Source organism: Python bivittatus, unplaced genomic scaffold (assembly GCF_059951505.1).
Source record: "Python bivittatus isolate LINGU-HERP-01145 unplaced genomic scaffold, Pbiv_v1 ctg000980_np1212, whole genome shotgun sequence".
In the NCBI taxonomy this organism is placed as follows: Eukaryota; Metazoa; Chordata; class Lepidosauria; order Squamata; family Pythonidae; genus Python; species Python bivittatus.
The window spans coordinates 40785962-40813492 of NW_028277125.1; the positions used below are offsets into that span (position 1 = coordinate 40785962).

Genomic DNA, 27531 nt, shown 5'->3' on the forward strand with positions numbered 1-27531 from the left:
GGTATCTTAACCCCTAGACCAAACTGGCTCTCATTTTTACGTTATTTTTTGTCCTGGCTCACCGATTTCTTGGAATAGGTTCCAAGCTCGTGCATGCTATTCAAGGGCCAAGGGAGCTCAAAGCAGATTACATACTCCAGATTTAAATGATATCGCTTGTAAACCATCTGCATTACAACAATGCTTAAAAGAGGACATTTTTTACATTTCAGAGTAAAAGTTCTCAGATAAAATACTGGATTTTACAAAAAAGCAACAACTTTATTACAATAACTCCAAGGGGATGCTGCATGTTTATACTGAGATAAATATTTTTATTGAGATTCTGGAATCTACATTATAATCTTTTAAGGAGAGTACATGTAATCCCCACATAACAACAACAACAACAATAATGACTTGAAGACCATCGGCATTGACAAAATCACCATCAGTCAATCGCAAAGGCAGCTTCACTTGGAACAGCTTACATCCTGCAGCGATACCTTTAACACCATCAAGCAACATCTGCCTATCCCAGGTCCTTGGAAAGGACTTGATAGGTGGATAAAAATGCCAAATCCAGCCTCGGGACAAATCAGACCGAACATGGGTTAGAGCAGCTATTAAGGCCTACCTAGTGGCGGTAAGGGCGGCGAAACGTCAATATTTCTCTGCTCTTATTGCATCCTCAGAGTGTCGCCCTGCAGCCCTGTTTAGGGTCACCCGGGCCCTCCTGGGAAAAGGGGGGGCGGAGGACTACTTGCAGGGTCGTGCAGAGGAATTTGCTGAACACCTGATGGATAAAATTGCTCAGATTTGCTCTCAGTTGGAAGCCAAGCATGGAGTAGGTCCAGAAGAGTTGCCCAGGGAGCATTCTTGCCCAGTTATCTGGGAACGGTTTGATCCTGTTGTCCCTGAGGAAGTGGACAGGGTCCTCGGGGCTGTCAGTGTGACCATCTGTGATTTAGATCTGTGTCCCTCCTGGTTAGTTAGATCTACCAAGGAGGTGACCTTAGGGTGGGTCCTGGTGGTGGTTAATTCATCCTTGCAGGAGGGGGTGTTCCCGAAGCCTTTCAAAGAGGCTTTGGTCCGCCCTCTCCTCAAGAAACCGTCGTGAGACCCCACTCTCCTGGACAACTTTCGTCCAGTCTCCCACCTCCCCTTTTTAGGGAAGGTGGTAGAAAAGGTGGTCACGCGGCAGCTTCAGAGGATCCTGGAGGAAACGGATTATCTGGACCCCTATCAGTCAGGATTCAGGCCCGGTTATGGGACAGAAACAGCATTGGTTGCACTTTTAGATGATCTCTGGCGAGAGCGGGATGGGGGAAGTGCATCCATCCTTGCTCTTCTTGACCTCTCGGTGGCTTTCGATACCATCGACCATGGTATCCTTTTGGGTCGGCTGCAGGAGTTGGGGTTGGGTGGCACAATGTTGTGCTGGTTCAGCTCCTGTCTCCAAGGCCGAACCTAATCGGTGTTGATAGGGAGCGAGAGGTCCAGCCCCCAGCCCCTACTGTGTGGGGTGCCACAGGGGTCAGTGCTTTCACCACTTCTATTTAATATCTACATGAAGCCGCTGGGTGAGATCATCTGGCGCCATGGAGTGAGGTATCATCAGTATGCTGATGATACCCAACTATACATCTCCATCCCAGGTGCCTTAAGTGATGCTGTGACTGCCCTTTCGCATTGCCTGGAGGCTGTGGGGGCCTGGATGGGGGACAAAAGGCTTCAGCTGAACCCTGGTAAGACGGAGTGGCTGTGGATACGGGGAGCCTCAAGATCTAGGATTTTGTCATCTTTGGTTCTTGATGGGGTTGCACTACCCCAGACAGACCTGGTGCGTAATTTGGGGGTTCTCCTGGACTCATGACTCCTGCTCAAAGAGCAGGTGGCAGTCGTGGCCAGGAGGGCCTTTGCATGACTTCGTGTCGTGCGGCAGTTACGCCCCTTCCTGGATCAGGGGGACCTCTGCACGGTCACTCATGCCCTGGTCACCTCTGGGTTGGACTACTGTAATGCGCTCTACATGGGGCTACCCTTGAAGAGTATCCAGAAGCTACAGCTGGTGCAGAATGCGGCGGCGCGGACAGTTCTTAATGCCCCTAGGAGGGCACATATAACACCGCTGTTGCGCGAGCTGCATTGGTTACCCGTTTGTTTCCGGGTCCAATTCAAGGTGTTGGTCATCACCTTTAAAGCCCTTCATGGCACAGGACCAGGTTATCTGAGGAACTGCCTCGCCCTGGTCACTTCAGCCCGTCCCACTTGGTCCAGCAGAAGGGGCAGGTTGCAGACCCCACCGGTCAGGGAATTTTGATTGGTGGGGTCTAGGCAGAGAGCTTTTTCTGCTGCAGCGCCTGCTCTATGGTACATCCTGCCTCCTGAGGTCCGGTGTGCCCCCTCCCTCATGGCCTTCAGGAAAGGTATTAAATCCTGACTTTGCCAGAAGGCCTGGGGGCCAGAGGGGGGCCCGCACCTGTGGACATGGCTGGTGGGATGATGGGTTGCCCCCCCAGCATCTTACAGGTTTTTATAGGGCCAAAATTAGAGGAGGTTTTTTAGGGCATTTTTAATATGTTTTTTAATTATGTATAGTTTTTAGCCATCTTGGAGAGAATTGTGTTTTTTCTTTTTTATTGTGAGCCGCCCAGAGTCACCCATGGGGGAGATGGCCGGCATACAAGCCAAATAAATAAACAAACATCTGGCTGACTGTGTGACCAACAGTAATAATATTCTAAAATAGATTATTAATATTAGGACATCCATTCAGGTGTTCAAAATTTGAAACTAGCATAATATGAGAGTTTAAAATTTCTATTTCAGTAATATAATGTACACTCCTAGAATGGATAGGAATAAAATAACAAAAGGCCAATATTATATTATTATATAATAATATTAATACAATATTATATTAGGTGCTCTTTTTAAGTGAAAAAATCTATTTTATTGACTGTTCCGGCAAGCCAATTTAATAGTCTAGTTTCTTTTTCTCCTGTGGTTATGTATTCAGAAAGCTTCAGAGAGGGATGGATAGAGGAAATCTTCCTTGCAAAAAGAGAAAGAAAGGAGTAACACTTCCTGAATTTTATTTATGCTAGTATTCCGCCTGCAATAGATTCTTCAGGGGACAATATCCCCAAATGTGTCCCCAGAAGAATGTGTAGCAGTATTATGTTGCACCTCTAATGCTCTTCAGTTGACTGTCTGAAAACACTAGGTGAATAAACTGCAAAGCAAACAGGCCTAGTAGACTTTTCAGGTTTGGCTGCCATGTGAAAGTATATTAGGAATGGAAATATCTGATAAATACTTTTTTGTTCTGAATAAATGGTCATAAAGTTTACTATTTTATTTATTTATTTGTCTAATTTATATAGCTGCCCATCTCTCAAAGCCAACAACTCTGGGCAGCATACAACAGAACTAAAACAATAAATACTTAAAACCATTATTATTATTAATTATTAAAAACATTAAAAACTATAAAAACAGAACTAATACCAAAAAAAAAAAAAAAGACAGGGAGATGTTAATAATAACAGAGCCACCTCACAAGTTCACCCATCCCCTGAGTCCCCAGGTCTGCTGACATAACCTATTATTAATAAACTATTAATTCACTGTCTAGATATAATGGCCCTCATTCTGATACAACTTTTGTGATTTTCCATAGGGACAATTTCAAATATCTCTCTAAGTAAAATTAGGATAGTATAGTCCTGAGGGGCGAACTTTTGTGGGCTGCCCCAGATTTTGAACAGAATGTTGTGGCACTAAAGCCTATTCTGGGGGAAGGATTCAGGAATGTGAAGAGTTGAAGTAGGTATCTTAAGCATCTGCAAGCTTACGCCATCTATTTTTTCCTTTAAAAGCCCCTGAAATACAAAAAGGCCTCTGAAGGTTTGGTCCTACCTATTGTGGAGGCCTGGTGGTAAGCTGTACTTTTTGTATGTCTATACTATAATCTTTGCATGAGGGCTGTTCCACAGCAGAAATTCATGTACAGAAGAAACACAGTGCCTAGAAATGATCCATCTTTTAAAGCTACAAACTAAGGTTCAGAGCTATTTTAACTTCCAGATTCATATGAAAATGAATTTCTTCAAAATACATACCCAATAGTACAGATGAGAGTTCATAAGCTACGAAGTGCACATCCTATGCCATATGAAAACATGAGCATTGAGAACATGTGTCAACAAAAATGATATGGAAAGAGCGTCTAAATCTTTAAGCACCTTGTTAATTCACACTTAAGACAAAGGACACCATACCATAATGCAATAGGACTGTGCAGATTTTTGATGAGATGCTCTGCTTAGTCAGATATCCAAATGAAGCACCCTTTTGAAACTCTTTTATGAAGAATACCTGGTTTTATTTGGCAGAGTAGTTGCTTCACTCAAAAACAGTGGCTTTTGTAGTGCACATGGAGATGACACTGTTTGTGAAGTAGATTGGTCCCACCTTGTGTATAAAAGTGAAATGAGGGTTACAAAGTCCAGGGGAGATAAAAAGCTGATGGATAGAGGAAGTTTTTTCAAGAAAAGAGGATGGAATTTGCAAGAAGGGTAAAGCATTCCCCTCCTTTCCCTTCCAACTCTTTTTATTTGATGGTTCTTTACAACAAACCTAGCTGGGGCTTTGCTGACTAAAGTTGCTTTGTCACTTATTTTTTTGTTGTTTAGGTCACGTGAATCTTGCAGACTTTATTAGTAATTCACAAAGAGAAGAATTTATATTTGCTAATTCCAGCAGTATCCATGAAATAATACCATACAGCCAGCAGGCCTCTTTGTGTATTCTGTACCTCACTCTTACTTACAATAGAGGCTTGTAATGTAAAGGCCCTGATCCTTTAAAGCTAAAGATCTCTGCTTCTTTTTCTTTCCAGAAAGCAAAACTCCTGTCAATGTAACTGCAGATGTCATCATTGCTACAGCTACCTAGTTCAAGGTATTTCCCTGGGACCTGCTCTTTAGGCTCAAGAACACTATCTGATATCCTTGTTTTGGTTATTGTTTTTGGATTTGTTTCCATTGACAGTCTTCGGAGTTCTGTGTTTTTAGTCATGCCCTTATTATTACCAAAAAAATGTTCCTTAATATCCTCAAAACTATCCTTCCAGTTTCTTTTGCCTGCTGCAATCTCATCAATCACTGCTTTGTGAAAGGCACGCACTGTTTCCCATTGATGTCTACTCAAGTGATTGAAAACCTCAAAGCAAAGGAGATGCCTTGCTTTACGTTCCTCAGGTGATAAATCCAGCTCCAGAATATGGAAGTAGCCAAGCATAAATAGATCAAGACTCAAGCTATTATAGTCAGTAGGCTTACCCTTGACATAAGGCAGGAATTGTTCTGGAGAATAGATTGTGTGCTCATGATTGTGACATCTGACCTGCTGAGATAACAGCAGAGAAATGACATCCTTCCAATGACTGATTAACTTCTTGATAGTATATCTCTGATGAACTAAATGGACAAATCTCTTCATTTCTTTCAAAGGCTTCTGCAGAGGACTCTGCTGTTTTCTGAACTCCTCTATAACCTCTACAAGACCTGCTTTTCCAGGCTGCTGAGTATCTAGAGTCTTCCTAGTCAGCAGTTTCAAGGAAGGAGCACATGCAGATTTCTTCCAATGACTTAGAAAAAGTAGCACAATTCGTTCTTTTCGGAGGATGGCAGATTGTGTTATTGAAACACAACGCCCACACACTTTCGAGTAGAGTTCCTTCCAGCTGATACTGGAATCACTGGCACTTTCCACTTCTCCAAACGTCTGTTCTCTACCACTTAATTGCCTCTTGGTCTTACAGGTGCTGAATAATGTTTGAAGTGCTGGCTCTTTGCTTGCCTTATGTTGCAAGGGTGTGTTCTTCAAACCTTGGGGTTCAAAAGGTTTGTAGTAACTCAAAAGATTATGTTTTTCAAAATTGTCTCTCAGTTTCCGTACAGAGACACTACTTTCTAAGATCTCCTTATTGGCTGAGCCTCTTAAAAAAAAATCTGACTTGGCTGCCTTAGGAAGTAACTTCTCATTAGCCTCCTCTTTCTTGGTTCTACTGATATTGTTGAGAAGTAGGGACATATTTTTTACTGTTCCAGACACATGATTGCACCAGGCTGGGAGCTCTTGGGTGTCATCCTGGGAGAAAGGTTGAAGAAACTGAGGGTTGACTGTGATACTGATAATGGGAAATGGAAAAACACTCTGTAGCTCTTCTGTTAGGTGTTCCAGCTCATGCTTAAACTCCTGGCATTTCTTCTTCATCTGCAGCTTCTCAAGCTGGTTCTCTAAATACAGTAAATCATCATTTGTTAATAGTTCCCCATAAGGGCCAAGGATGGCATTGTGAGCCTGTGAGTATTGCCAGACATCAATATCTAGTGCACAGCTTCCCTTGTTCTGGACAGGGCAAAAAAGGAAGCAAGAAGAAACTGTATCAAATCATTTTCTTTCAAAGGCATTACTTCTCAGCCTGCATGAATGAATATTCAAGGAGATTATTAGTGGAGTTACAGCATCTTAGATACATTCAACTACAACTGACATTCTGAGTCATCAAGGCTAATTGATGGACACCATAAGTATGCAACTGGAAAATTATTTCAAGATATCCTGCTGCCTGAACAAGAAATGAATCTATTTAACTAAATGTTTGTCTAATCTATATTAAAACTATACTCATAAACTTATATAGTTTTTAAAGACAACTTAAAATAGAGGACAGCATCCTCCACCAAGCAGATGGTGTAACCCTAACCACCAACCACCCACTATAAATTTAATGATTTCTGTAGGCTGTAGTTCTTAAGGTACCTTGCTTGAATTTGGGGGGGGGGGGAGGATTTTTCATCATAGTGAGACACAAAATGATATATTCAACTGGAATTGTAAATAAATAAATAAATTCTATAATGAATATGAGCTAGAAAAGAAATAAAGAGGCACTCTTTGTTCTATTAGCTCAGTACAGTACCTTCCTATCCACCTCTTCTTCAGATGCTAGTTGAGCCTCTAATTTTCTGACCATCACTTGCCGTTTCCATTCTGGGATACAGTAACCTTGTTCATCATAGGTAGGCACCAGTGCATCAATATCCAGTGTTCCCAGGTTGTCTAGCTTTGATACGATATTTCGAGTCTTTGTTTTTCCACCCTATATGGGGACAACTTTTTCAAAGTTTAAGAACGCCTCACAACTTCTCAAATAGTTATACCAACATTTTCTCAAAGAACTGAGATTAATTAAAGGGATTGAGTAGAAAACTGAAATGTGCCCTTGTGTAGATTAGCTTGATCCTTTCTGAAAATCTGTGTTTAAACAGCCAAATGGCATGGCCTTGCAGGGCGAAAACAATAAATTGCAATCTAGAAGTTTAGCTGGAAGAAATCACCAAGAGAGATTATAGGAATGCCAAAGGTATACAAAAGATATGAGGCAGTTTTGAAGATAGTCAATCAACACACAGGATTTGAGAACAGTACATAATCTTTGCCTTCTTTGGAGGTTTATTTATCTTCTGCTCTGCTATTAATGATTTAATGGACTCAGAAAAACTTACTGGGCAGAAAACATTAATAAAAATGCAGTCTTAATAATATTCAAGTATTATTTATCGGATCACTGAGAAATAGATAAAATACAAAATTGAAAGAAAAATTACATTGCCAGAGGATGCAGTAAAAAGAAGGAAGGAATTGGGGGAATCAAACATTCTGCTCAGAAACATGTTAAAAATCTTTTAAAAGGCCCTGTATAAAACCTTATTAGCCTATGTTCAATTTCTGAGTAAAATACTCCGAATTCAGGATTAAATTTAGCCAATCCAATAAATAGCACATGGCTAATAGGAATCCTTTCTCTCTTTTTAGATCATGAAGTTTGCAGTTAAAAAAGATGTTGGCTTTTCAGACATGATACATCAAAAGGTTTTATGTTAACAATATGAAAACCCTGGGAAAAATGTTTTATTCCAAATGGGTTGTGGATGCCATTATACTGGGGACAATCTTCACAAGTGTTTTATCCTGGCATTGGATGTTTCACTACCATTTCCACTTTCCAATCCCTCCAAAGCAGTTTGAAGGCAATATCTTCCACTGATTGCACAATACTGAGAACAAGTACAAGAAAGAATCATTGTCATGTCCCAAGATGGACAGCTCCTGGAGAAACAGAAAATCCCTCAGCCTTACTCCAAAGGGAAATAAAATGAATTTACATGTGAGGTCCACTGCTCCATGTCATTGTATTGTAGCAGTTAAGATAGTTTGCCTGGGCCAGGGAGATTTGGTTTGAAATCCTCATTCAGCTACAGAACCCAGCGGGCTTCTTCAGGGCAGTCAATCTCTCCAAGCACGACTTACTTCATAGGATTGTTGAGGGGAATAAAATTAGGGAAAAATACCTTGAACTCCCAGAACAAAGAGAGGAAATAAATAAAAGAAATAAACAAAATACAACAAATGACTATGATAAATAAATGTGTGTTGTGTACAGTTGTCTGGTCATGCACAAAAAAACTGAGCTCCAAAACTGTTAAGATACGTTTTCCCTTGAACAATGTGCTAAGATACATGTAGCTGAAGCCTAAAGGCTGAGAGGCCTGGTAACATAAGAATTCCTGTAAATGTAGAAATTGATTTCTCATAAGCTCCTCAAAGTTGCAGCATTCCAAAGTAAAGACTTCTTGTAGTATGGTTTCAAATACACCACCACTGAACCAGAAAAGAATCAACTCAGTTTTCAAAAACTTCAGTATCTTGGGATCATAAAGGTCTAGAACTGGTTTTGAACTGGCAGAGTTGTTGTGTGGAAATGCCCTGTGACAGCTGGCTTATTCATAGTCATATGACAAACTTCACAACCAGTCCTCTTAGTGCTATTTTTACTCAATACAAACAATTGATATGGAATGAAAATAGATCAGTCTGCAGTTGCTTAATTTGGACTTTATTCTCATTACATTCTCCTCATATTAGCCCCTTTTCAGGTGTGCAGTGAACATACACTGAAAAAGAGAACTAAGTTTGCACTTTCTATTTCATTCCCAACTTGTAAATGACCCTATTATGACTTTGGATGACATGTTTAGAAATGAAAAGGAGAACAACGAGCAATCTATTTATTATGGGGTTGGTGGGAATTGGGATCATATCCATTGTTCTCCCTGTCATTTATCTCTTTACTAAGTTTTTTAAAGGATTTGCTGAGTTCTGCCACACTACCAATTAGCTCTCCATTCCCAAGGGAGAGTCATCTTGACATGCCAATAATATGTAGAGCAGCGGTATGGTGGAGAGTTGCTTTTGAGTTGTGTCCTCACTCACAAAGCAATGGAGAGGACAAAAATATGGGTATGTGTACTCCTTCTGCAGCAGAGATAAAACATAGGAAAAACCTCCTCCCTGGAGGTTTCTAAGAAAATAATTTGGTTGCTTGCAATATGTTGTCCCCAGGTACACACAATTCCCTGATAGTCCTTGACATACATCCAGGAGCAGAGACAAGATTCTCTCTTCATGTAGTAGACTTCAATATCTTTTTGGCATGTTTATCAATTATATTTGATGGCAATTTAGCTTAATAGAAAAGCTAACTGTGTAACTTTAGTCACTGGGTGATCTTTGAAGAGTGTGATAAACTTCTTTCTGAATGATTGATGCATAGCTTATACTTGACTGACAAGATCACATTGCCTATTCTATCTAAAAATAGAATATGCATACAATTTTCACTTTTGAAAAATAAAAGCAGCTTCTTGATTCTCTATGACAAACCATAGAGTTGAATTGGAAGTTGAGACTTCTATTTCAATCAGCTCTATCTAGCACAGTGAATAATGGTAATAGAATGAGAGAGCTAAAATCCAATACATCTGGAGACACCAAGATTCTTCTTTGTACCACAGAGACATGCACTCAGCAGCAACTCTCCAGCATCTCTAAAGTAGTTTGAAGCTGGATCAAAAGCAGAACTTCCAGGCCTTACTTCTCTCTGTATGACAAATACCTTGTTTGATGAAGAACTGTGTCTAATCTTGCTTGAGAGATAAGATAATGTTAACAATCTACACACACAGACACACATAGAAACCCCATAAACAATATAATAATGAGATAAAGTAGTGAAAGACATCCTAGAATAAGTTTATGAGATCCAAAGCCCACCACTATGGCTATTACCTGGCTATTCTCCATAATTGCTGTATCTCCACTCAAATCTGCTGATAATTTCTAATTCTTGGTATTTGATCAATATTGGTTTTCTTTTACTTCAATGCTTTGATTTTGGCTAATTGAGCCTCTTCACAGTCAGAACAGCACTGTTCATTGGCCTAATGGGACAAAGAGACAAACACATATGCTTTCTCTTCTTATTGCTGAGTTTAGAAAAATGTGGTTTTATATTCTATGAGAAATCAAAAGTCAGTCTCAAAGACACCTTTCAACAATTAAAGAGTACAATCAATCAAACAATCTTTCTTATGGGTTTTCAGTGCATGAAAAGTCTCAAAACTAAACCTAAATAGCCAATTCTTTTCCTTGTTTTTAGAATTCTGTGTGATGAGTTTTAACCTGTTACTATATCTACTATGAAGGATATGAAAAAAAATAGCAGCAGCCTTCTAGAAAGCCATTGCATAACAGAGCTCGTGCTAAGTCATAATGTTATTATAATCTGTGGTTCACAAATCATGGTTTAGACTCAGGTTGAGGTCTCCGACAAATGTTCTTGGACCTTTCCTTTGGTATCCTCCCAAAACCATTTTTTCCTGTGATATTTTCTTTTGCAGCTGGCTATACTCATGGCAGACATTTTATGAATGGGCATGCTACCTCCAAGAAAGCTATAGGACCCACAACATACTCTCAGAATTCCAAATGGCCACAAAGAATAGAAATCAGAGTTAGCTTATTATACAAAGCCAACCATTTGTGGTTTATTTAATGAATCAGTGGGCCAATAAACCATATTGCAGTGAATAAAATAGGCCTGCATATTTTAAACACAAATGCTGCACTGAGGGAAAGTTTAATAACATGGAGTGATTCAATAAGCATGTGGCTTATTCAATAAGCATGCGACATGTGTAAACAAACAAGCATTGTTTGTTTACATATTGTTTACAAGTACCTTCTCTATACTTCCAGTCCAGTCTCTGATGCGTTCTATGTCTAGGCACAAAGAATAGGCTGGTGGGGTGTTGTTTTCACAGACTGTTTGTAGTTGCTAGTCAGAGATGACTTGTGTAAGCTTATCCTCAGTGGATGAAGGTTTTAAGGTATAGCAGGAAATGGGTATGCTATTTATCTTATAAGATGTGGTATTGTCTTTAAATCTACTTTATATTGAGTCTATTAAAAAGTTTAAAATGTTTAGTTGATCAATCATCTGTCTTTTAACAACCTGATTGATCAATTGGATTGAAATGCATTTACTTATTACCAGTGTTTCAATATAATGTTGCCTTTGGTCTTGGAAATGAAGCTTGTTGGCCCTAGTTAGTACTTAGATGGGAGATCATTGGGGAATATATAGGCTAGACTGGGAAATCATAAAACATTCCCAGGCAATGGCAAAACATGGTTGTGTTACTAGAAGTTGACTTTGACTCAAGGATACCTTACATTTATCACATAATGAGATAACTTATAATTTAGTAATATAAAGTTACTTTTACCTTTAAAAAGAAAGTCCATCTTTAACATTTTTCACTTTTGAGAGTAACAGATATGACTTGAAATAATTTTCAGTGTAAACAAATGTGCCTTCAATTCCTAGACTCTAGCAACTGATTAAAGAATGTGGCATTATCAGGCCCAGCAGTAGAACAAAACAAAATGACTCAGCAGAACTGACCTCATGACATTTATGTATTCTGCGACTGACAGGCATTTCTTGAATCTGTGGTACTGTATATCTCAGAGCAGAGATCTACCTACCCCCACCAATGCTGATAGCATTTGTGCTCCAACAGACAGAAAAGACAGCACAAATTAAGGAATCTCCTGAAACCTTGTGGCCTTTCCCCACTACTGACTTAAAGTGCTATCCACCCATCCTTGAGTTGGCAGAAAGCAATACCAGCATAAAACTGGCTGTCCCCATTGCTGGTCCCTATCCTGCTTCTATTGATTCTTTTCCAAGTCGCTGCCAGTCATCTGATTTCCCCTAATGATAACGAATGAAAGCTTAACAGATTTTGTCACTTGTTGTTGAATGATGTCAGAATAAGAAGGAAAATACTACTATAATAACCAGTGCAATTATCAATGATTTAAGGCTTTCTCTTTGGCTGAGGACAAAATGAAAGCAACATAATGGGTGCAAGAGCAAAACATGTTGCCATGGCACATCACAGCTAGGTAAAATTGAGGACATGGCTGAAGAGTTACATACCTGTCATGCGCTGCTGGTTGTTTATGAAGTCCATTGGGGAGAGAAGAAAGAAGATGAGACAATATTGTTTTCTCTGGCTAGATCCAGTTTTTAGGAAGATCAGAAATTCAGAACAAACCAGTGAATATGACTCAGAAGGAGGCAAAGCTAGAGAACCCATTCTTCCTGGAGGTAGCCAGAAATTGTACTGTGTACCAGCTGCAGGAGAAAGGGTGGAGATCAGGAAGTCACAATTAGCATTGCATTAATATTTGAAGTCTGGGGATCAGATGGCAGAGTGACACAAGGGTGTTAGGACATTGGCAGTATGAAAGAGTGTGCTGGCTGGCTGCCGTGTCTCTCCAAACAACCTTTGTCTTTTTCACATATTTCTTAAAATATAGGGACTTTATAAAGAAAGAGAATGATCATTTAAGCAGCCAACAGACAAAGAACGCTTGTTTGGCTGACAGTGCTCAGGTCTCCAACTTCAGGAATAGAACTGGGTTGAGCAAATGCCAAGGCCCAAATGTTGGCTGATTGCTTCTAGGTTCTCTGTGCACCTACGTGCAAAATCACTTTTTGAACTGATTTTTTTTTTTGTATTTTATTTATTTGTGGTATCTCTGTAATGCTGTGCTCCAAATAACTCCCAGCGGTTCACAATAAAACCATAAACAAAGCAAACAATTAAGATTATTCAGCACTACATCAATTAAAATATTCACTGGCACCTGATCCCGCTGGCATTTAGTGGGCATCAAAAGCTCTGCAAAACAGCATTGTTTAAATGGCCTTCTGAAGGACTACAGGGTAGATGCCAACCAACCTTCTGCTGGGAGGCTATGCTAGACGAAAGGGGCTGCAATGGAGAAACACTGCCTCCACCTGTCCCAAGTTTTCAAATAAAGGGAACCTTAAATATCCTTTCACAGAACAAGTGAACAGATTCTTTTGCAAAGACATAAAGCCACTTATAATATGTATTTCAATTTTAATTTATTAAATTTATTAATATATTAATATATATTTATTTATTTTAAAAATTAAGAAGCTACAGATACCTCCAGTTTTAAGCTGAAAAGCAGCACAAGAGGGCGGAAGGGATGTCTGATCTTTTTTCCTGCCTCCATTCTATTGCCATTTTCCAGAACTTAAGTCATTTCAGTCTGCAGCTATTTGTCAGTTGTAAGTTGAAAAAGAACTCAGGTTCCCTTTGTCATTCCTGTACTTAATGTGAGATTATATTAAAATCCAGAATAGAAATTTCAAAGGAAAAATGGCATCTCTCTTCTTCAATGCTACTGTTCTAATCAAAACTGGAACCCCCTTCTCCATCTTTTTAATAAATAGACAAAATATTGTAGCTGGGGAATATTCACATCATATCTATTTATGGCCTTAAATAGATAACTTCTCTCATTAGGGTATTTGAGGGACCGCCTCTTCCCGATTATATCTGCCTATCCCATCAGGTCTGGCAGAAGGGGTATTTTACAAATCCTGTCTGCTAAGGAGTTACATCTGGGGGGCCCCAGGACACAAGTCTTTTCGACCATCGTGCCCACTCTGTGGAACATCATTCCCCCAAAGGTGAGATTGGACCCATCTCTGCTAACCTTCCGGAAGTTCCTTAAAATGTGGCTATGTCAGCAGGCTTGGGGATTTCAGGGAAATGGCTACACTATACATGATATCAAGATGCTCTCTCCTAGTCTTTTTAATTAATATTAATGTTTTTATTATTTTTATAATAGTTTTTATTACAGTATAATTTTTAATGTTTGTTTTTATAGCCTGTTTTTATTGTATACTGCCCAGAGTTATGTATGTGAGATGGGCAACTATATAAATATGATGAATAAATAAATACAAATTAGAGCATTGTCTGTACATTATATACAGATATAATGAATTAACAGGTATGATTCCAAAGATGTAATTTAACCAAGACATGAGAATAAAACAATGAACCATAAGGAGAATGAATTCAGAAGAATTAGCTGGGAGAGATAATCACTGCTTTTGAACTTGCTCGCAACTTTCAAAGGAAGCATGTTTTCAAACATAATTCAGCTCCACTTCCATCTATTAATTTGATGTTATTGCTAGCGCAAGCCCAACTAAATCCATTTATCAACAATTTTCAGCTGTGATTTGGGGATAACCTACCAGGTTACTGCTGTAGCACTGGAAGTCTATGTGGTCCTCTGAGCTAAAATAACCTACATCAGCTCTCCCCAAAGTGGCATTTCTGGATGTACAGGAATTAGAATTTTAGCCAATAGGACAATGGGAAGATTAACCAATATCATTTGAAATGTTAGATCACCCAGGGCTGCTTTGAGAAGCATCATATTGAGAATCATAAGTGGTTTTAGCTATGCAAATTTTGGCTGAAATAACCATGCTATACCTAGTGTTTAGGCTGTCAGTGGGTCCTACTTTGCTATGTGTAAGGGCAAGCTGTGCTATGTCGGATAAAATAAGGTCAGTGTTCCTTCATAAAATATTGATGAATTCTGTAGTCTCAGACAAGATACATGGCCCTCTTGAAAGTATCAGCATGTCTCAGTTAACCAAACCAATCTAGAATACCTGGATAATGTGGAAGGCATATTATTTATCTATTATTACAACATGATAAGAAATTAGGGTTGAGTGCTAGTAAAAGTGGAATGGATTAGATATTGTCTGATGTATATATCCCTGCCTTTGGCAAAATGTTATTACTTGGGCTGGTTCCCACCTAGGCTCACATCCTCGATACTTACACTGAAATCAGTGCCCTCCCCTTGTAGGCTCAACCCAAAGAGGGCCCAATGAGTGGAAGCCATTGCTGTTTCTCCTTGTTGCTGTAAGTGCTTGCCCTACTCATAGAATGCAGATAAAAAAACAGAAAGTGCAAGGAGAGCAAGCAGCAGAAAACTTCAAGGGTAGGCTACAGGCCCTCTGGAAATCTTCTTTCACAATGCCAACTAGGACACTGCTCTGGCAGAGATATTATGTCCTTATGCACTGAGGCAAGTGCACTGAGATGCCTCTGCTACTGCCTCATTAGCTAAGCAAGAGAAGGGAACCTTCCACTGCTCAGCCAGGGTGATAGTGCCAGTGTCAAATAACTTATTCCCGATCAGCTCCAACGATGTATTGCTGAGAGACAGGCCAAATTAAGCTGCCAGTTGAAGGCTGTCTTCTGTCATCGGGACAGCCTATCCCATTCTACCCCCTACTTTCTACCTGGCAGGTCTTTTCATCACACAATTAAATGGTTGAAACAAAATGACAGAGGACAGTAGTTACTGAACATGCATCCTCCTTCTCTTAATTTGGAGAGATCACGTCTCTGTGTCTTCTTGACATGCAGCTGATCTACATCAGCAGCCAAATTACATAGTTAAATTTGTCCTTGACAGGATTATATAACCCTGTAGTGCAGGAACTATACTGTCTGAATATTTTCTGACAGTGAGTTTAAAATGAATGCACACATTCTTGACCTCCTTGCATTTGGAAAATTTAGACAGAAAGAACACTTAGTGATACTTGTGATGGAAGCAGTCTCATTTTGAATGAAATTATTGCTCACAATCTAGAGGAGATTAGTGCTTACGAAAGAGTTTCCAGTTCAGCCATGACAGGTGGGTCAATCTTCATTTGCACACAAGGGTTAATTATGGTTTAACATAATGCTCACAAACCTTGGCTCATACACTCCCCTCGCCCTTCTACTCTTTTGGTACAGTTGCAAGAAGGAAATCAAGATAGTTTGGTTTTTAGATAACAGTCATTTAGCATTAGGTATGAATCCTTAACTACACAGTTTATTGACAAGTATCCCCTTCACAACCTATGGTCTGAGGTGGGAATGTCTCAGTAAGGCCAAGACTTAACAGTTTGCTTAGTTATGGACATAACATAAACCAGAGTTACTTAAGCCACATCAGAGGAGGAAAGGGGAGAGAAGAACTGATAAACCTAAGGTTCGTTTATGTATCGTTGTGATCTCCAACTGGTAATCACAAGGCATCTTGATACCCTCAAAGGTCTGCTCTGGTGTCTATTGTGCTACAGTTTTTTAATGCATTGTCTTCTTGGCCTTTTGCTTTTGTTTGATTATTCCCTGCACAGAATTATTTTTATTCTGATTGATCAGCAGATTTTGGGGTTGGTTGGAGGAAAGAGAAACTGCAGTAGTAGCTAAGGCTCTCTGATATGGATTGAAAGAAGAAAGGTAGATGATTCCAAACAGGTCCTTTTTAATTTGTGCAATTGGAAAAATGGGAACAGCTTTAGAATTTATAGTATTTAAATTTCACAGCAACAAAATGGTGATGGTTATTTTTCCCCTGATTATTTAGATGCATCCTCTAATAATGTCTTTTTTAATCTGGTGTCCTCCAGCTGTGCTGGACTTCTACTTTAGCCATGCTGGTTGGGATATTATGACAATTAATGTACAACACATCTGCAGAGCATCAATTTGGGGCTGGTTATCCTAATACTGGATATGTTCCAGGGCTGGAGGGCAGGGGCTGAAAAACTCAGGGAGGCAGAACTGGTATGCACTGTTTCAGTATTACTCTGATATATTACCAAATTGTAAACCACAATTATAGTGCACCTCCCTTCCCCCCACAATCACAAGAATGGAAGCTATAAGATTCATACAGAAGCCCAGTGTCCTTGTACCCAGGTCCACACGTGGGGCAGCAGTTAATTGCCATGAAGCAATTTAGTGTTTCTATTTTCCCCTATTCATATTTTAGTGGGAACCTGAGTGATAAGAGGCTCTGGTTTCAAAAGGCCTCATTCCAAATCTCAGGCGATGGCAAGGATTTTCTGTTTGTTCAGTGAAACCTAAGAGCTTGATTAGGATTGCAGAGCTAATATGTCAAGTTAACCACAGTGGCCATTTCAATGCTTTGCTGAGCTTTCCTACCTGCAACAGAAGAGCGCCAGCCACAGAAACATACAGAATGTGAAGTACTTGCCTGAAGCTTCCATCCAAGAGCCCTCTGGATTTTGCGTGGGGCAAGAGCTAACGGTAGGCCCTGAACGTGCCGGCCCAGTTATTACCCTCAGTCAGGGACGCACGTAGCTAAAATGTTTCCACTCTGATTTCAAAATTAAAAATAGCTGCAAAGGCAGAAGGGACTAAGTAAGTTTATTTTGGAGCTGCAGCAGAAAGTGTTTGGCTGCTGTTGGGAATTTTATTTATTTATTTATTCAATTTATATAGCTGCTCGTCTTACATTTGTGACCCTGGGTAGCTTACATTTAAAGGATAAACAGTACCAGTAAATAAATAAATAAAACAGCCATACAACCATGAAAAACAATTAAACAATTAAAAGCCATACAGTACAATCACCAGGAGAGCACAGACATTCAAAAACAGTGCAGCCATTTTATGGGCTCCACACCACTCTCTGATCTCCAGGGCAGATGGCATCATGCAAAACTCAGAGGCATATCTTACAGTCTTCCCTAATATGATTCTTTCCAGAACAGTTGGAATTGCGACTCCCAGAATGAAGGCTAGGGAGGTTAAGACTCTTCGGTTTCAGTCACAACCCAGCTTGAGCAGAATGGTAGATTGGGAAACAAGTACTGTAAGCCTAATAAAGTGCTGCCACCCTCTCGTCTTCTTTTCCCCCTTTTCAAGTGATAAAGCTCAGGCCTCACTGGTTTTTTCCTCCATTCCTTTTTTTCATCTTATGTTTTGTTTTATTTCTGCAAATCTTAGAACTTCCTATTTATTCCCTTTTCTTGTTTGCAGTATTCTAATTCTGGATATGCAGCCATCTTAACCTAGCATCTTTGTTGGTTAATAACTGTGAGAGATTGTGAGAGGGCTGAGAAAGAAATCAGAGGAATTCTAGACATTAACACCAACAGATAGCACAGCCTGCCAGGTCTTCCCATCTGAGCCCATAGGGCTTTAAGCAAGGCTCCCCCTCAGAAACTTTAGTACTTCCATTTTTCCATATGCAAAAGCTGTCAGGGAGTGGCCACTTTTAAATGTCTTTACACAGAAGACAGATAGCCTTTTCTCCATGTGGAAGGGTCTGGGCGTGATTGCTCCTTCTCTTTCACTATGTGGAGAAAAGAACTGACTTGCTCCTTTTGAACAGAGCTTGGGAATGTGGCAAGGTGAGATGCCCACATTGAGACAAAGTTGTAAAATGATCTCAAGATTAAATGTTCTTCTTTCTACTTGCCAAAACCATGCAAAGTGTCACATAGACACTTCCCTCAATTTTATGAAAACTGCTTCTCCCAAATTAGACAACTGCAACAAGTTGCTAAGCTTTCTGTAAGGGAAGAAATGGAAATGTAAACACTTTGCTGCTCAAAGTTTCGTATGTTTAATTTCGTTGAGTACAGTAGCACATACTGTTACATAAAGTATACCCAGAATTCTGACAATGCACTTTTACTCTATGCATGTATGTGTACTGGAGGGCTCAATAGCATTCAGTAAAGTTTACTTTCAAATATACATGTAAAAGATTGCAGCATACAGCCTAATGCTATGCTTGATTATTTGGAACTGTAAATAGTTCTCACTAACCTTAATGGATATTTAGTCCATAGCACACAATGTAAATGGTTAAATCTGTACATTAATGAAGGATGGGATATAATTTAGCAAGTGAATGAATGGCTGGGAGACAACATTTTGTACCATTCTAGTGATGTCCTAATATTTGTCCTAATTGAACAGCTGCTATTCAATCCTGTAGGGATATGTAATATGCTGCCTTTTCAGACGAGGAAAAAAAATTGCTCACTTCCTCTGGCACTAACTTATCCAGCAATGTTTGTCTCCCCACAGTGGTGCACTAGATACACCAGGCCACTTTCAAATCCACAATTCCATTTTGGAATATACCACCCATCATAATGAGGAACAACTGCTAAATGCCAGAGCATCTTTTCAATGAGAAGGGTTAAATGCATATAGCAGTCAAATCTAAGAATTGCTGGCATGCATGGCTAATCCAAGAGCAGCAGATACAGAGGCGGTGCAATTAGGTATTGCTATAAACAATTTTCAATTCTTCTCCTGTTTCTATACTGTATGCTTAGAAAGTTCTTATCAACTTACTTTCACCCTATATCCTCCATCTTTTTCAGCTGTTGTAATTTAGCAAATTGCTGGTGGATGGCGCATCATGTGCTGGAGTTGCCCCATTGTTTGTTTTGAGATTCCCAGGAACCTTTGCTTGCAGCATCAGGGATCTGAGAAACTCCTGCTTGCTTGCTTGCTTATGATGCATGAAGGACTAAGTCCTGATTCAGAGGACTACCTGATTCTGATTACTATAGCAGCTGGTTTCCATCCTTGATAGTTACTGCAACAGCACTTTGCTTTCCCATCTATGGGAGCTTTCTTGCTGGTTTTCTTGGAAAGTCTTATTTTCTCTGAATTTTTTATTTTATATATAAAGCAGGTGATATGTGTTTCCGGTGACTTGGTAAAGGATGACAGGAACCCCAATTTCTGTTGGGGGCTTAAGAAATGCCACAGGCCTAGCAAGAGTTTTCAATTCTTTAACTCTCCTTTCTCTTATGACATTGACTCCTAAAGTGTTAGTGATGTGATCAAATGTAAAGCAGATTTTATACTCTAATTTATAAAATATCAAAAATTCAACTGTAGCACTTACAGTGCAATTTTATCTGTTTTGTGTATTCATCAGTTATAGGCTACAAAACCCTGCAGAAACTTTATTACTTTTCTTTTTGAGCTTCTTATGTCTCCATTTGCTTTAAGTGCAATTCCATATTTTCATCATTTTCCCAGTCACTTGAGATGGAAGGATTTTACCTTCAAGTAAAAGTACAATAGTCTATACAAGTTCAATAAGCAAACAAAATTGGTGGAAGCACACTCTTATATACAAACATTTTCATCCTTTTCAATATTCATTCCTCATGACAGACCATACAGTATACTCTATCAACATTTGCATATCTGAATAACTCTCCATCCATTTCCCCTTGTTTAGTAAACATTCTAGCAACGTATAGAAATTCATCTTCTTGCTCTAATTTTTACCATTTATGTTTAACTTAAAATCAATCACTCCAGTTTTTCTATCACAAACATCTTAGTTCTTCATAATTAGTTTCCAGTTCCAAATTTTTTGCTCTGTCATTCAATCTATCTAATTTTACTGAAAACATACAAGTTCTTAAGACAACAACACAGGACCATCTACATACAAAACTATACATATGTTTTTGTCCCTAACACAGTGCCACCATCACAAACATTCCTTATAGATTTATCCATAAATGTACTAAACATCATACGTTCTTGTTTTGCTCCCTACTCAGTGAACCATTTCTATGCATTCTATTTACTCTCACATATGCTTTACAGCTATATAGCCCTCCCTTATCACATACTGCAACCAACTTCACAACTGTCCAAAACATTTGAGAATTCAAACATTTTCAATTCATCATGTAGTTTCTAGTTTGAATAATCCCATACTCTGCTGTGGCACTCTAGTAATGTAATTTTCTGTTCCAAGCAGCTTTCATATCTTCTTTCCTTACACCTACTTTCCATTCATTCTGTTGAGAGATTGATTTTTGAATGCTTTTTAACATAGCACTTTCTCTTCCTATATTCTTTCAAATTTTACCTAGTTGCTTTTCTTTTCATACATGTCCATTTTTTCCTCCAAGACTAACTCCTGACACTACTAAAAATTATCTATCCAACATTCAAAACTTCTGATCACCTTTGTATTCTTTACAGATTCTCTAATCTTTCATCATAAGCAAACAAATATATTGTTAGATTTATATTAATTCCTCCTCCATGTATGCGTGTGAGTAGATGTTTAAGCCACATACCTGAAATAGAGAAATAATATTTCTCTAAGCAAATACTCACCAAATAACCACCATTATCATTAATTAATTGGTCTCTAAATGACATCATTACTTGTTTGGGGATATTCTCTTGCCTCATTCTACCCATCCATTCATGTCACCTAACTAAACAGTTTTTTCCTGGACTGCATTCATTCAGATTGTGGCACATTTCCCCCAAACATATCTCTCATTATTTCATTATCATCATTCACTGGGGTGTAACATGGAACTATCACAATCTACAGATTATATACAACTTTGATGACACCAAGCCACACTGTACAAGATACATTTTAGCTCTTTAATTAACTCAGCTGTAGTCCCTAAGTTCAGACTTATTCAGTTATATTATATCCTACCACTCTTAGTTTTGGAGACATGCAATATCTATTTTGTTTTCATTTCACCCATTCTTATTCCATTCTTTTTACAAAGCTACGATCTGTCATGTGCTATGGCCATTATCACATGGGCCCATAATACTGACCTCTGCCACTCATGATGGTGGAGTCCTTGATGTTCTCTGAGCGTGGTTGTTTTCTTGCAGATGTTTCCTTACCCAACTAGGTATCCTCTTCAGTGCTAGAACAGAGTGGGGTTTCCTGTCTGTTTATATAGAGCAGCTGGCCTTGTCAGTGTTGGTGGGGGTGTTTTTCTCTCCTTGGCAGTACTGCTTCAAGCAGTAAACAAGAGATTAATCAAGGAACTTCACAGTTCAATCCTGAGCTACTGTACATATCTTCTTCTGGTACTTATAATGGTTTTGGTCACAAGGGCTTGTACAAGGTAATAAAACTGTATCATTTTCTGCTGTAGGAAATATTTTCCCAGTCTTCCAATCTGATTCACTATATTAGCATTACTATCCCCAAAACATAGTCTGTTCATTTTTATAAAAGAGGAGCCATTTCTGTTTGAAAGATCAGAATATTTAATTTAGTTTTAGTCTATGCCTGCATTGTAGATTAACCTGTTTTTATTGATAACATTGATTTCAAACCTAAATCTCATTTGCTTTTGTTTTTTTTATTTTCACCAAATATACTTATTACATACAAAAATGTAAACATAAACATAAAAATACAGCAAATTTAAATGTGCAAACCATTTATAAATTATTTTTCCTGTATAAAACCTGATAAAAAATCTTCAAACTTTATAATGTATTTTGTCTAAGCATTTAGTCCTTCAACTATTCCTAACTTTAAATACAGACCTTGTTGGTGTGTTGGCAAGGAATTTTTCTGAGTTACACCATAACAGGACATCTAACATCCTGGGACTACTTTATTTTTCAGCTACTAGGTATTAGAAGTATATATTAGGCATATAACTATCATTACTAGGCATTTAATATTAAAGTTTACCACTAGTCAACTGGATATATGTGTACTAGAGGATTACATAAAATTGTTTTGAAGGCAGGCTTTCTCTCTTTAGCCTGTATATTCATTTTCATATGTTATGTGTACAGAAAATGAAGGTAACGCCACTGTTATTAAGTGCAGAAATCAACAGAATGAATGTAATGCAATGAATGTAGTTCTAATTTCCCCATTTTTGACCAAAGACATTCTCTATGGGGAGCATCCCCTTCCGCATAGCCAGAATGCCACAAGTATGGTTCCAAGGTTTGTTATTCACCACAAATTATTAATTAGTATAGCGTTCTAACACAGAATAACTCAGCTGGAGCATTAAATGCAACACTCAAGTGGCTGCCCAAGAGGAAGGACAGCTTAACAAGCACAATCTTTATTGCCACAACATCATAAATGTTTTGTGGTCCCAATGAGAAACTTCAAGTAAACCATTTGACTAAATAAATAAGGGAAATTGTGCTTTGTTCTAATCTAGGAAAACTGTATGACTGATTTCCTCTCTTCCTGCAGTAATTCTAATAACTGGAAAAATCTAATCAAGGAGAATAGGTAAGAACTGAAGGAATCTGGGAGATCTGGTAATACTTGATAGATTCCTGATAAATTGTCTTCCTCTCAGATCCCACAATGACTGGATAGAGGCTCAACAAATATTCTTCCTGCAATATCAACTTAGCTATGTTTAAGAACTCCATAGTTAAAGGAGATGGGCAAGACCAACTCTCAAAAAGTGAGGATTAAAGATGCATGAGAATAAAATGCTTATTTTAGCCCTAAACTATAGTAAACATAAGGTAAGATACATGAATTGGCTACTTCTTTGTATGTTTTATCTTCCTTTCTTGTGAATAACCAAGTAATGGTATTTCATGCTAAGATATCATTGTGCTTATGTTTTACAGAGCACACATGCATGTGTTTCAACTTTTAAATTTGCATCTGTTTTACAGTATAACCCATTTTGACAGTTAGTACAGGCCATGCTATCATGTGAAACAAATAATATTATGAAGTGACTTATACTGGAGAATTTCCTATTCAAACCTTAGCAAGTACTAGGAAACCAACCATTACCTCTTTAACTCATCACTATTAGCAGACATCAATTACAGTGGATGCAGCAAAAACAAAACAAAAACAAAAACAGCAGACCTTATTCCACTATTATCTTCAAACCTCTTCCAGCATAGTTCTGAAATTCAAATCTTTGAAGGAAATGTACAGTTATATATTCCTAACTGCAATTATCTCTTTTGTTGGAGTCCAGGACCGATCCTGAAGTGCTCCTCAGTTCTTCAAGATTCCTCAATAATATATTTTTCCTCTATCCATACTAATCAGCTGTTCTCCTATGTCAGTTGACTCATGAGAAACTAGAAGCAAGCAGTGAGAGATAATCTTTTACAGATATAAATGTGAGGAAACATTCAGTTTGGGTCCCAGGAACACAATAAGTAGCTGGGCAGTTATCAAAAATTGTTCCTCAAAACAAAACCTCTGAAGTATTTGGTATCAGAATATTTTGATAGATTGAAAAACAAACAACTCTTCCATTTGAAGAGAGTCTATTCAAGGAACTATAAAGATTTCATCTCCCTTCTTTATCTCAAGTAGCCGTCTTCTGATGCACAAAACTGAGGGAATACTTTGGACAGAGTAACTGCTTCTGATGCTCCAAAGATGTGAACATCTGATGCAATTAAATGGTAACAGAATGACATAGATGTCATGTGGCAGGTGAGGATGAAGCTAGGAATGGGTGGGATACCCATTCTGTGACCCAGATGTACATTCATAGATTTATGTGTACATTCTCTACTCCTTTAGACTAACTTCAGACACTATCCTCACCTAAAATTACACTAAAATTATTACACTACACAACATTGTTTAAAAAATACAATTATCAAGTGGGAATAGGTCTCCTATCAATGATATTTATGACTTTTTATGATTTATGACAAAAAGCAACAGTAAAAGCCAGCATCTATCACAGCAATTGCTTTCTCTCAAAAGGGAATTGCCACTGTGGGTAATTCTGTCCTCTTGCCATTCAGGGCAAAAAAGGACAGCAACAATTGTTGATTCAGATCCCCTATCATTAGTGTTGCCATCAGCATAATTTATTCTTCAATTAATTGATTATTAATTTATATCCCACCTTTATTTTGTACAACTCAAGGCAGGAAATTTAGCTACATAAAACTGCAAACAACCCTTTAAGGCTAGGTTAAAGGGAAAGAAGCAGGTCTCTATGTAGCCTTGAAGAAAGCATTCTGGTTTTCTCTCTGCTATTTAATTTTAACAGATGTATTATACATAATAGCTGTATTATACATTCTTTCCCAGTACACATGCATACATGTATTTATTAGAGTAGATCAATTTATTAGTATGCATCTCTCTGGTAAACATAGACATCTCCAAGGCAAATCCCTCATTGTTTAAAATTTGGAGATTTACTTGACCATTCATATCTGTATGCCTGGGTCTGGCATATATGCATGTGTTTGTAAATACACACATACATCTTCTAAATATTCACATTCATTCTGTGCTTGGAACAATTCTAAATATCCAGTGGAAATATTTCCTTGCCCTTCATTTTACTTGCTAAAACTTGTTAAAAGGTGTAATTCACCAATTGCATTTACTGGTGCTGAATTGGGGGGGGAGGGGAATCAGTGCTCATAGATGCAGACAGTGATCCTAGGTATTCAAGACCTGTAAAACACATTACTGGATGTTCAACAAAAATCCTGTCTCAAAGTACTGATGGAAACACAATAGCCCTCAATATGTCAAATGTGAGTATGGCACACAGAGCAACGGAATATCAGGACTAGATAAGCTCACTTCCTGATACTGATGAACAGAATCTTCTTTTTTGTTGACTGTAAGTATCCAGCCTATTGTAACCCAGCCACAGCCTGTTTCAAATCTTCTACAATCAGATCCACATCTTCTTTGCTTGTATCACGGCCGACACTGAGGCGTAAGGCATTCTGTGCCACATTATAAGGAATTCCACAGTTAAGCAAAACAACTGAGGGCCTGGAAAACAGACATAATTAAAGCAAAATGTGACCTTTAACAGTATTTTTACCATGAGGATCTGAGAAACATATAGAGAAAGGAAACAAATTATGCAGAGCTACTCCTGTCCAAAAGACATTTCTAAGCTTTTTTCATTTTAATAGAAATTAGCTGATCAAGTATGCATGTTGAAGTCTACAGCCTTCCAGATTTCAAAAGGATGAAAGACAATTAAACCACACCACACAATTCAGTAATTCTGAAGTCTCTGTTAATCAGATAAATGCTCCATAATAAATATATTATAGATTACAGCCTAAATGTTAAAGGTATATAACAGCTTTTAAGTGTGGAGAGAGTGGAATTTTTATTTATTGTTAGCACTTTAAAACTGATAAAGAGTTATTATACACAATACAATGAATTATGGAACCAACTGTGATGAAAGGCTGTGGATTTTTAATACAGTATGTTACTGCATATACTAATAGCAAATTTAATCTTCAAATCCTTACATAGCCAAAATAGAACACGCAGCTGAGAAGGCAATATTAAAAGATTCAGAAGAACCTTAACTATATCAAAAATTAAAAAACATAACCTTTTTAACTACAAGAACAGATAATTTCAGAATTGATCATATTTAGTGACTATGCTATATTAACTGATTGGTGAGGCAGAGAAAAACAAATCAAGAATAAACCAGAATTATGCATTCAAGTATCATGGATGGCAGCAAAGCTGAAAAGATGTCTCCAGTATTATGTAACTAACCTTATTTACATTCCAAAATACATATGGCAACATTTAAAAACTATTCTACAGATGTCAAAGACAGTGTACGATCTTAAGCACTTTTCAAAAGAAAGATGCAAGGTGCTTATTTTTATACTACTCTCTGTGGTATCTGAAATACATAGCACACAACTGGGGGGAGCAAGTTACTTCTTGATACTTGATACATCATATTACATTTCCCTATCTAGTCAGAACAAAAGCACTTTACAATATACAGTGGTACCTCGGGTTACGAACGCCTCTGCTTACGAACTTTTCGGGTTGTGACCAGCTCCGGCCACAAAAATTTACCTCAGTTTGCGAACTCCGCCTCGGGGTACGAACCGGATCCGCGGCCATTTTCCGCCGTGCCACGTGGTCCGCGGCCATTTTCCACCCGTGCCACGTGGTCTGCGGCCATTTTTCCGCCCGTGCCACGTGGTCCGCGGCCATTTTCCGCCCGTGCCACATGGTCCGCGGCCGTTTTTCCGCCCGTGCCACGTGGCCCGCGGCCGTTTTTCTGCCCTGCCGCACGGTCCACGGCCGTTTTTCCGCCCTGCCGCGTGGTCCGCGGCCGTTTTTCTGCCCTTGACGCATGGTTCGCGGACGCCGGAATGGATTAACGGTAATTACATTGAATCTTATGGGGAAATTTGCTTCGGGTTGTGAACAAATCGGGTTGCGACCAGAGTCACAGAACGGATTAAATTCGTAACCTGAGGTACCACTGTACCTCATACTCTGTGAATTATACAGGCCATTGCTCCAAAAAGAGCAGGCTCTGGGGATTTGGGAAAACATGGTATGTGAAAACATTTCCTTATGCAGAGATGCAAAACATGTGCTCATCACTAAGAATAAAGACATAAATCTTTTTTTGAGATTTAAGACTAATCAGCTTTCATAATGGCATTGGTACCTGAATCAAAACACTCTTAGCTTCTGAACAGCAAATTCTTCTCCTACTTCTACCAAGGCTGCATAATCTCTTCCTCTCCCTATCTCACTCTTAAAGGCCCAGTTGCTCCTCAAAGATAGGAGGAATAATATATAGAGCTT

At 38.7% G+C, this 27531-nt stretch overlaps 2 protein-coding genes across 7 annotated transcripts in view; both read right to left on the reverse strand.

Annotated features, from left to right (window-relative positions):
* Positions 1 to 309: 309 nt before the first annotated feature.
* On the reverse strand, positions 310 to 18651 carry ESPNL (espin like). 4 transcript variants are annotated; one of them, XM_088131731.1, is made up of 4 exons: positions 12401 to 12537; positions 10183 to 10334; positions 6974 to 7153; positions 310 to 6399 (listed from the first exon to the last, which is right to left on the reverse strand). In XM_088131731.1, the coding sequence occupies exons 2-4, from the start codon at positions 10195 to 10197 to the stop codon at positions 4813 to 4815; spliced, it is 1782 nt and encodes a 593-aa protein (XP_087987857.1). In that variant the 5' UTR covers positions 10198 to 10334; positions 12401 to 12537; the 3' UTR covers positions 310 to 4812. The 4 variants fall into 4 exon arrangements, with proteins under 4 accessions (XP_087987857.1, XP_087987859.1, XP_087987858.1 ...); XM_088131733.1 differs by having other exon boundaries at positions 6974 to 8363; XM_088131732.1 differs by lacking the exons at positions 6974 to 7153; positions 10183 to 10334 and adding an exon at positions 17374 to 18651 and having other exon boundaries at positions 310 to 6287; positions 12401 to 12598.
* A 1058-nt stretch (positions 18652 to 19709) lies between these two features.
* The window catches only part of SCLY (selenocysteine lyase), a 31177-nt gene continuing 23355 nt past the window's right edge, over positions 19710 to 27531 (reverse strand). For all 3 annotated transcript variants that reach the window (XM_088131737.1, XM_088131736.1, XM_025167391.2), the window contains one exon: positions 19710 to 25713. In XM_088131737.1, the coding sequence (XP_087987863.1) occupies positions 25569 to 25713 (145 nt within the window). In that variant the 3' untranslated portion in view covers positions 19710 to 25568. The remainder of the gene's footprint in view (positions 25714 to 27531) is intronic.